General features: G+C 45.0%; 1 protein-coding gene across 1 annotated transcript; it reads left to right on the forward strand.

Annotated features, from left to right (window-relative positions):
• Nucleotides 1-228: 228 nt before the first annotated feature.
• DUSP6 (dual specificity phosphatase 6) lies at nt 229-10,895 on the forward strand. The gene is made up of 3 exons (XM_089523993.1): nt 229-995; nt 6,250-6,687; nt 9,348-10,895. Exons 1-3 carry the CDS (start codon nt 566-568, stop codon nt 9,653-9,655), a joined length of 1,176 nt encoding a protein of 391 aa, XP_089380119.1. The 5' UTR covers nt 229-565; the 3' UTR covers nt 9,656-10,895.
• Nucleotides 10,896-11,170: the final 275 nt, after the last annotated feature.

Consider the following 11,170-nt stretch of genomic DNA (forward strand, 5'->3'; position numbering starts at 1 on the left):
CCTCTGCCTGGGAATTGGCTGCCCTCAAAGGCCCGGATCCCGTGCTCTCTCCATCAGGAGGAGGAGGAGGAGGAGGCTCCGTTCATTCAGGGACACCCGCTGACCCAGAGTCCCAAGCAACGCCTGGACTTTGGCATCGCAGCCAGGGCTCCCTTCAGTCGGAGTTTGGGCTCCCTTCAGAAGAGGAAGAAAGCCAAGCCAGGGGCTCCTGCAGAGCGCTCCGGCTCCGCCGAGGGAGGCTTGGGCTGAAGCAGGGTCCGGCCTCCAGGGCCAAAGGGAAAAGCCAGGGCTCCAGGGCCCTTCTCTGGCTTTGCAAAGGGACGCCTCGGAGCCGGGGCTGAAGCCGGGTTTGGCCTCCCTTTGCAGCCAAGCCTCCATCCCTCCGAAGCCGAGGAGGAGGAGGAGAAGCAGCAGCAGCAAGGGCTAAAAAGGCCCCCTCTGCCTCGCCCTCGGAGCAGGACCCGGCCTCCCTCCCTCCCTCCCTGCCAGCCTCTGCAGCCAGCAAGGAAAGCCCCAGCCCCAGAGCTCTCCCCTGCCTTCGGGCTCCCTTGCCGGGCTCTCCCCGATGCTGGACACGCTCCGCCCGGCCCCCTGCCCTGCCCCGTCCCCGTCCCCCTCCATGGCGCCCGGCAAGACGGTGGCCTGGCTGAAGGAGCAGCTGGAGGCCGGCAACGAGCGGCTGCTGCTGATGGACTGCCGCCCGCAGGAGCTCTACGAGTCCTCGCACATCGAGTCGGCCATCAGCGTGGCCCTGCCGGGGCTCATGCTCCGGAGGCTCCAGAAGGGCAACCTGCCCCTCCGCGCCCTCTTCGCCTCCGGCGCCCGCGAGGAGGAGCGGCAGACCTTCGCCCGCCGCTGCTCCACCGACACCGTCGTCCTCTACGACGAGAGCAGCGAGTGGAACGAGAACCACGCCGCCCCCGGCGCCGGCTCCGTCCTGGGGCTGCTCCTCAAGCGCCTCAAGGAGGACGGCTGCAAGGCATACTACCTGGAAGGTGAGCCCCGGGAGGAGGAGGAGGAGGAGGGAGAGGGGGGCCGGCTTCCCCAGGCTCAGATAGAGGAGGGGACTAGACACCTGCCCTAAGGAGACTTCTACCTGTGGAAGGGATCGGGGAGTCCTAAGCAGACCCCAAGTTGAACAGGAGTCAACAGGGCGATGCGGCAGCTAACAAGGCCAATGCGATTCTAGGCTGCATCAATAGAAGTATAGTGTCCAGATCAAGGGAAGTAAGAGTGCCACTCTATTCTACTTTGGTCAGGCCCCACCTGGAATATTGTATCCAGTTCTAGGCACCACAATTCAAAAAGGATGTGAAGAAACTGGAGCATGTCCAAAGGAGGGCAACCAAAATGGTGAAAGGTCTGGAAACCATGTCCTCTGAGGAACGACTTAGGGAGCTATGGATGTTTAGCCTGGAGAAGAGAAGGTTAAGGGGTGATACAATAGCCCTGTTTAAATACTTGAAGGGATGTCATGTTGAGGAGGGAACAAGCTTGTTTTCTGCTGCTCCAGAGAACAGGACCCAAAACAATGGATGCAACCTCCAGGATAAGAGATTCCACCTCAGCATTAGGAGGAACCTCCTGACAGTAAGAGCATACTCCCTTGAAGTGGAGTCGAGTCTCCTTCCTTGGAGGTCTTTAAACAGAGGCTGAATGGCCATTTTTGGGTATGCTTTGATTGAGAGTTCCTGCATGGCAGGGGGTTGGACTGGATGATGGCCCTTGTGGGCTCTTCCAGCTCTACAATTCTATGATTCTCAGTGTGCCGACCCCTGCAGTTTCCCCACTCTGGGCCCCACAACAAACTCCAGCTCCCAGAATTCCATAGCCTTGAGCCAGAAAAGAGTTAAAGCAGTGCCAAACCGGTTTTTTTTTCCTCCAGTGTGGATGCAGCCTATGCTTCTCTAAGAACTGAGGCTGACTCAAAGACAACACAAGTAGCTTGAAGTTTAAACAACCAAAACTTGACTAATGGCTTAAATCTACATAGACATAGAAGCGGCATCCTAACCTATTTAATGAATAGTTCAGGTAAAAGAAGGAATCTTTATCGCTTTGGGAAGAAAGTTGATAGAGTAGAGAGAGATGAGAGACTGGAGGATAACAGGAGGATCTCATTTTTGTGTGGGAAAACTTCCTAAAGGAGGTTAGCTGATTTATTTACCAAATGACAAAGGTATTTATGGCCCCTGTGGTTCAGTGGGACCAAATGGCATGCTTTGAAGAGGGAAGACAGTGGAGTTTGCATGCAGGGAAAATCCTATCTATCTGAGGAGGTGGAGAGACAATGCAATGATTTTCCAACAGGTTTGCCTTTGCCTTCCTCTGAGGCTGAGAGAGTGTACCCTGATCAGATGATCCTTGGCAGTTTATTGTTGGGTGCCTTCAGGTTATTTCCACCTTGTGTGGTGACTTGTGTGGGGAACCTGTCACAGGGTTTTCTTGTGGCAGCAGAGCTCTCTGACAGAGAAGGCTAAATGGTAATAATAACAATTGGAGGGGTCCCCAGAATCCCTCTTGCTCTCCATCCAGTGCCTTCTTTCCTTCCACTCCAGCCTTAGGAGTTGATTTGTGGTGCTGGTGGTTCAGGGTGTCCCAGGGTGACCAGATGTCCCACCTGAAAAAGAGGACAAGGCACTGCAAAATGGAGGACAATCCAGGAATAAAACGGAGGACATGACTTCATAAAAGCTAAAAAACAAAACAAAACCCCACTCATGGAAATGCATGCTTCTTTTAGCCATCCTCAAACTGGAGGATATGATGGAATTTCTCCTGGACAGAAGGTTGAAATGGAGCACATGTCTTGAAAGAGGAGGGTGTCTGGGGTGACCAGATGGCCTAACTACATAGGAGGACAAGGCACCACAAAATGTAGGACAGTGATTCACAAACTTTTGTCCTCTAGGTGTTTTGGACTTCAACTCCCAGAAGTCCTAGCCAGCCTGGCCAACAGTCAGGAATTCTGGAAGCTAAAGTCCAAAACATCTGGAGGACCAATGATTAGAAACCATTCCTGTTGGACATTCCAGGAAAAAATGGAGGACATGATCACATAATAGCTATAAAAAAAACCACAGAAATGCATACTTCTTAGTCATGTTCAAAATGGAAAACATTATGGAATTCATCCTGGACAGAAGGTTGAAATGGAGGATGTGTCCTGGAAAAGGAGAATGTCTGGTAACACTGTTGTTGTGTGCCATCAAGTTGTTTCTGACTTAGGGCGACCCTTACCTGAGGTTTTCTTGGCAAGATTTGTTCAGAGGAGTTTTGCCCTGTCCTTCCCCTGAGGCTGAGAGTGTGTGACTTGCCTAAGGTCACCCAGTGGGTTTCCACAGCCAAGCGGGAAATCAAACCCTGGTCTCCAGAGTTGTAGTCTGACACTCAAACCACTACACCAGGCAATAGGAGTTCCTTGTCCCTAAAACCAATTCATCCACACAGGAGAGAGGAGAGTTTTATTTGTTGCAGGGAATTGGTGTCAATGGCCTCATGACCAAAAGACTGACCCAAGGAAAAAGAACAGACATCTAGGCATAGACAAGTTGCACTGTTGTTGTTGTGTGCCTCCAGTTTTTGACTTATGGTAACCCTATCTTAGGGTTTTCTTGCCAAGTTTCTTGAGAGAGGTGTTGCCATTGCCAACCTCTGGAGGCTGAGAGAGTGCAACTTGCCCAAGGTGGGTTTACATGGCCAAGCCAGGATTCAAACCCTGGTCTCTAGAGTCATATTCCAACGCTCAAAACCACTACACTACACTGGCTATTTATTGTGGGCCTTCCAGTCATTTCTGATTTCCTGTGACTCTAATTCAACCCCATCATGGGGCTTTCTTGGCATGTTTCAGACTGAGTTTGCCATTGCCATCCTCTGAGGCTGAGGGAGTGTGACTGGCCCAAGGTGGTGTTTACATGGCTGAACCAGAATTTGACCTCTGGTCTCCAGAGTCATAGCCCAGTGCTTAACCACTATACCACACTGGCTCTGCATAGGATGACCAAAAAAGCATCCTATCTTCCAGGATACCTTATCAGAGTGTCTAGACTCCATCCCTCCTCTCCTTCTTCAGCGCAAGGCCTCCAGCCCCACTATTGTAAGGCTCTGAGCATTGCCAGATGGCCCTGGGAAGGTGCACTGAGCTTTTCTTTCTTTCTTTTATAGTCTAAATAGGAAAACTCCCTTCCCTGTCTGCCTTTCTCTCTCCTTTTGAAAGCCTTCCACCCATGGCTGAGTAGGTGCCTAGGTGGCAAATATGGATGGGATGGATGCCTCCCTGTAAGTCTGTTTCAGAAGAGTAAAGGGGGAAGGAATGAAGGAAAGAAAGAAAAAGTAGGCCTGTAGCAGCTGGAAGGCTGCCCTTGGGCTCTCCACTACACCCCATACATCTGAGGAAGTAGGCTCAAGTCTACGAAAGCCCATGCTACCAGCTTCTTTCTTTCAGAGAGTCTCAAAGGTGCTACAAAAATATCCATTTGCATACTAATTTTCCAGATTTCTGTGCCTTTGAATTCTCTACCTCCAGGCAACCTAAACACCCTACCCTTGAGCTCTCTTCTACTCGAGCAAGAAGCAAACCTGGCATAGCCTCTTTCCTTCAAAATGATGGTGCCCAGCGGATAGGATTTTGGGACAGGCATCCAGGGCTAACTGCAAAAAAGTCCTGAAAAGTTGAAAATCTTTAGTACATTGTGAAGCAAAGCACATTGGCAAAGGGAGAAGTCTGCTCTCCCAGAAAATATTACCTTCTTCATCCCCCAAATTTATATTGAAACGTTAACTTGTCATTTATAGCATTATAGTAACTTAAAGCTTCAGTTGAAAGACAGTTTAGGCATTCAAAGAAAAGGGGCAGGCAAAATGTTGAAGAGATTGTGAACATTTCAAATTTCTGGGTGATTTTCAGCATCTCATTTTCTATAATGCTAGAAAATTGGGAACTGAAGGAAACTTTACTGTGGGTCAGGGAGGATGTGTTCACTTTGTGGGCCCTGTAGTTACACCCTCACATTAGAAAGGGACCCCTACTGATCCTTACATCCAAAACTTAAAATTACCTAAGTTTGTTCTCTCAACCCAATGGCTTTTGGACTGAGGGGAGGAACAAGATGGGAGTCAAACTGGCAAAACCTTGCAGGTGAGTCCAGAGTAACCAGATCAAAATGTCAGATACAGGGTGCCTGTGATTAACTGCCAAGGGGCTATAAAAGCCACTGGTTACCTTGTCTGGGATTCAAAGGAAGTCCTTTGAGACCAGGATGCCCTTCTGCTGATAATCCTATTACCTCCTGTCTCCCTTTGTTGGGAAGGGAACTCAAGAGAGGCTTGCAAAAGCTGAAGACTTTGATCTGAAGGAGGGGGAGGGAAGGGCTTTCCAGAGGAATCCCTTTCCAAAAAACAAGTAGACTGGAAGAGGAGGAAGAAGACCAGAAAGGTTTCCATGGTATTCTACCACTGAATGGAGGCTTATCTCCTCATTTCCCTAATAGTGTGGTAGCCTTTGAAATGGACTGAATTGATTCAGGCAGACTCAAAGATGTTGGGTACCCGAGGCAAAAAAAAAAAAAAGCATCTCATAGTGGTTTTAAAAAATACATGAAAGAAAGAATTGGCTGCATTCAGCCTTTTAAGGAAATTGAAATTTCCTGACTCTTCGCCTTGCTTAACTGTAGATTTATCTGGTGCTTGATAGTGGGTCAGCTGTGTCAGTAGGGCGCCCTGTTTCCTGTCACACAGAATTTCTTTTACTGATGAGAAGGGGCATTATTTATTCCTAAGCATTTCCATCCTGCTTATTCTCACATGTCTTGTTGTGTTCATAACTCCTCTCTTGATCCTTCTGAACTCCACAGGAACAGAGATCATTGCTCTGAAGCATCTGCTAAACGCATGCATACACACTTAATCTGACAAACCTTTCAGAAGGACAGAGTTTACAAATGTCAACTTTTTTGGAACACAGTACCCACTAGCCAGCATGGCCACTGTAACTTTCCCAAGTGCCACTCTTCCAAAGGTCTGCAGGAAACTTGGTATCTCTAAGCTTTTCAGAATGAACTTTCTTGAGGCTTTGAGAAGGTGATTCACAATTTTTGTAACCATACATGACTATTTCCTGTGTTATTTCCAGTGGTTTAACTGTATAGTTTTGCATGAGTTCTGCATTTCCAGCTGGTGAGATTGCATTGGAGAAGAGACTCAGAATGTCATCTCTCACCCAACTAACTTTTCTGCTTTTCTTCCCAGGTGGTTTCAGCAAGTTCCAGGCAGAATATGCTCTCCATTGTGAAACTAACCTAGACAGTTCCTGTAGCAGCAGCTCTCCCCCTTTGCCAGTCCTGGGTCTAGGAGGCCTCCGAATCAGCTCAGACTCTTCTTCAGACATTGAATCTGACATTGACCGAGATCCAAACAGTGCCACCGACTCTGATGGCAGCCCCCTGTCCAACAACCAGCCTTCCTTCCCAGTGGAGATCTTACCTTACCTCTACCTGGGCTGTGCCAAGGATTCCACCAACTTGGATGTTCTGGAAGAATTTGGCATTAAATACATCTTGAATGTCACCCCCAACCTGCCAAATCTCTTTGAAAATGCTGGAGAATTTAAATACAAGCAGATCCCCATCTCTGACCATTGGAGCCAAAATCTGTCTCAGTTTTTTCCTGAGGCCATCTCTTTTATAGGTAAGATTTCATTAATAAATGTACTCTTTGAGGGCTTGATGTGTATAACCATTAGCATTGTTACCTTATTAGAAGCATGCCTTGTGTGGTCTACCTAGATTATGGGCTTCCCATGGTTTTAGCCATGTGTGTGGAAACACCTTAAGTGTACGAAGTTGGTATTTCAGTCATCTGTCTGTATTCTGAAATAACACTCCCCTTATCAACTCCCTGGAGATCTTTGAATTTGAGCCAGGAAAACTGTCTCTGAAAGAAAGGATAAAAACAGAATACAATGTTTTGACAGTTTTATATTCTTGCCTAAAACCAGTTGTTTGGTTTAACAAATTCTAGTTGATTCAGTGGGTCTTCTCAAATTGGGACTGAAAACTGGATTTGGGCCTTTGTTTAATTGAATGCATTTCTTCCTTTCTTTTTTAAATAACAGCCCCTCCCAACTGTGCCAAAAATATTAATCCAAAAGGTTGTATGTTTTAAGCTAATTAGCTTTTAGCTACAGCCCTATGTGTATTTGTTCAGCAGTAAGTCCAATTAAACCTGAAGGTGGAAATTTATAAACTTATAAACATTTTTACTTCTGAGAAGACATGTATAGAATTACACCACGTGCTTCTTTCCCCCTTGTTTCCATTGACTTCTCCAAAAATGAGATCACTCTCAATCTATATGTTTTGAACAATTCCTTAACACCCCCCTTTTTCCCCCCACAGAGCTTCAAAAAGGTTACTTTTTTGGCCTAAAACTCCTGGAATCCTTGTTGACCATGTTGTCTGTGGGATTCTGGGAGCCATGGGCCAAAAAAGTAATTTTCCTGGGTTCTGCTTTCATACCACAAGCAGGTAAGGATTCCTGAGTAAAATGGGATATAAATTCAAATTCAGATTGGCTGCCAACTTCTTTCTTTCAGTTAGTCTCAAAGGTGCCACAAGATCTCTCTACTTACTGGGATATAAATGTAGAGGTCTTTCTCCTCCTCTATGTGAAATGATTCAGCTCTGCTCTCCCTTCCCCCATGTGGGGAGGGCCATTGCATTAACTGTGAAGGAATACTGTGCTGTAATCTGATTGAGTGAGACTGGTGATAGGGTGGAATGTAGGTAATCTGAGCCCAGCAAGAAGGAACTGTGGGCTGGGAGCCACAAAGAAACTAATCTCCAGGCATTATAATGTACTTCCTATTACAAAGGAGCCCATTTTCTAGCAATGTTGACATCCTGTTTCTCCTAATGGGCTGTCCCCTGTGACTTCTTTTTTTCTTTTAAAAGAGCTGAATACCTCCATTGTTCAGCTGCGCTGCACAGCAGTTGGAGAATAATTTAATAGACCTTTGCAATCTGCTTGTCTCTCTAAAAGGGCCACATTGTAGAGCTTCCACACTTAGTACCATACTAGGGTGCATTTCTTTCTACAGACAAGCATTCTGCTCTGTGTCATAGCTGCTTGAAAAAGAACACAGACTTCTTATCTATGGGATCCACTAGAAGCAGCTTTTGTACCTGATGAAGCAGACTGTAGTTTTTATTTCCCCATGTTCTGCCTATTGAAAACCTACACATTTTAAACCGCTTAGGGAGTGCTTAAGTGCACTGATAAGTGGAATAGAAATGTACTTGCTATTGCTATTGTTATTGCTGTCTTGTTTCTGCTAACATGTCTTAATTTTGAGAGGAATGTGGTTTTACAGAGAATTCTTGTAGCCAATTTGTTGCTAAGGCTTCTGCCACACTGCAGAATTAATTCAGTTGGATACTGCTTTAACTGTCATGGCGCCATTTTATGGAATCTTGGGATTTGTAATTTGTCATGACATGATAGCATTCTTGACAGAGAAGGCAATTTTTTTCACAAAACTACAAATCTTAGAATTCTATAGTCATGGCATTTAAAGCAGAGTTAAACTGCATTAATTCTGTAGCCTAACCTGCATGATGGGTAGAACCACATGGTGCAGCTCCTACTGTAGTCCTTTTCTGGACTGCAATTCTCAGAATCCTCTTGTCAGCATGACATCTGGGAGCTGCAGGAAAAAAAAATCTCTTTTCCAAGCTAGGTCTTTTATGCAATTGCTGGAGAGCTTCCAGTTAGTTATGTAGCCCCATAGTTGTCTAACAAAGGTGGCACTACATAATTGGGTTAAATGAATTAACTGCTCAGATACATCAGGAGTTGAACATGTATCTGAAAGGCCTGGATTCAAGGTCTGCCTCTCCCTCAAACTGTTTGATGTTGGTTTGGGTATATCAAAACAGAAATTGGCTTGACCTGGCTCAGAAGATTCTTGGGAGGGCAAAGCAAGCACTATATTATTATTATAACAATATATATATATATATATATATATATATATATAATATTTATTTATACCCCGCTCTTCAGCCAAAAGGCTATCAGAAAAGGGTAGAGAAGTACTACAGGGATGGGGAATCTGGTGTCCTGTAGATGTTTTGCATTTCCCCTGCCATTCTCCCTGGCTATCAGATTTGCTACCAGATTGGAAGTGTAGCCCGCAACATCTGGAGAACATCAGGTTCCTTCACCTAGTTTTCTTGACATGTGTACCTGTGAATCTTATCTCACTTAAAACTGGATTCTCAAGTGTTTTCTCAGGCCAGACAAAATCTGTATATTATGGTCTCTTCCTTGTTCTTTTTGCCCAATAGATGAAGCTCGTGGGAAGAACTGTGGGGTGCTTGTGCATTGCCTGGCGGGGATCAGTCGCTCAGTCACCGTGACAGTTGCATACCTTATGCAAAAGCTCAACCTCTCCATGAATGATGCTTATGACATTGTCAAGATGAAAAAATCCAACATCTCTCCCAACTTCAACTTCATGGGACAACTGTTGGACTTTGAGAGGACTCTGGGGCTGAACAGCCCATGCGACAATCGGGTGCCCAGTCAACAGCTGTACTTCACCACTCCTTCCAACCAAAATGTCTTCCAAGTGGACTCGCTGCAGTCCACGTGAGTGCCAGCCAATTCCCAACTCTTCCAAACTTTGGGTCATGTGATCATTCCTCAATGATTCTCTTTGACAGCAGCAAACAAAAGCTGTGCTCTTTTGTGGCCACTGCTATTGAACAGGGTCTGCCTGCGTGCTTAACAAAATAAAAGGTTACAAAGTTTGGAATCGGCTGTTGCAAAGGAAGGGGACTTGCTGAATTTTCCAAGGGGGAAAATAAAAGGAACTTCAACTATTATTGGTTAGGTAGGCAGCTTATTTTTGCTCAGTGCACAAAACAAACACAAAACCCCACCTATGCAGTGACTTGGAACCGAGGACTTCCAAACACAATTAGGGGGAGAACAGACACTCTGAGCACATGTCCTCTATGGTAAGACTGGGAGAAATGTATTAGTTGCATTTGTAATATCTGTTACTGTCTTCAGTGAAGACTTAATTGTTTAAGTTTTTTTCCTTGTATTGATTATAGGAGCCAAAGAAGGGTTTCAGCTCAATTTATTTGGAATATTTGTTTGCCAAGAGCTTTATCATGCTTGGCTTTTGATCGATGTAAATGTTTTAAATTGCAAATGAATAAGAGACATCAGTTTAATGATAGGTACTAAAGGTCAGCCTAAGGGATAGCATTTATCTCCATACTTTTCTGTAATCCATTTTTTCTCAGTGCACAGGATACATTTGCAGCATGTTAAATGAGACAAACTTTCTTCCTCAGTTAGAAATGGAATGTCTTTGCTTTTGAGATTTGTTTATTCACAGTCTTTGAATGAATGAAATCATATTCCCCTCCCCATCAGATGATGGTGGTGATCTCTCTTTCTCTTTCTCTCTCTCGCTAAAAATATATATATTTCTTGAGTGTGCCATCAGTGCAGGGTTTCATTATGACTTTTTTTTTGCCTTATCTTTGTAAATAATTTAGCTTGCTTTTTTTTTCTTTTGGAAGAGAGTTATGTCTTCAGATAGAAGGAACTAATTTTTGTTCAGTTCTAAATAAACAAGAAAAAATGGATATGTGCTAAACAGTGCATTACCTCTGTACAAACTCTTCAGGGAGCTTCACCTCAAATGCAATATTTTGCATTATTTTTGTATAAAACTGGAAGTGTGTGTGAGCATTGTGTATCTGTGTATATGCAAGAGAATCTTGCACACAATAGTCAATAAGGGAGAGTCTCTGCCAGTGTAAATTTGCGGTTTTATTCTAAAGAATGTAAGATCATAAATTATTAATAAATAACTATTTTTGGCTATGGAGAAGTGAACTGGTTTTCTTCTACCTGCTGTAACAAATCAAAAAGGTACAGCCTCTTATCCTTCATGAATAGATGGCAAAACAAGTATGATGTTTGAACTAAAATCTTTTTGATTAAATTTGGGGAAGGAGAGGTCTGTGCATCTTCAAGTTCATATGTGCCTGTTGTTTGCTGAATGAGGCAGTGGAGATGATATCATCTCTCTGCACATCATTGCTTTAGATGGGATGTGCTAACAGATACACAACCTTATTTGCAGGGG

Source organism: Sceloporus occidentalis, unplaced genomic scaffold, assembly GCF_023333645.1.
Source record: "Sceloporus occidentalis isolate IW3139 unplaced genomic scaffold, rSceOcc1.0.p SCAF_5, whole genome shotgun sequence".
Taxonomy (NCBI): Eukaryota; Metazoa; Chordata; class Lepidosauria; order Squamata; family Phrynosomatidae; genus Sceloporus; species Sceloporus occidentalis.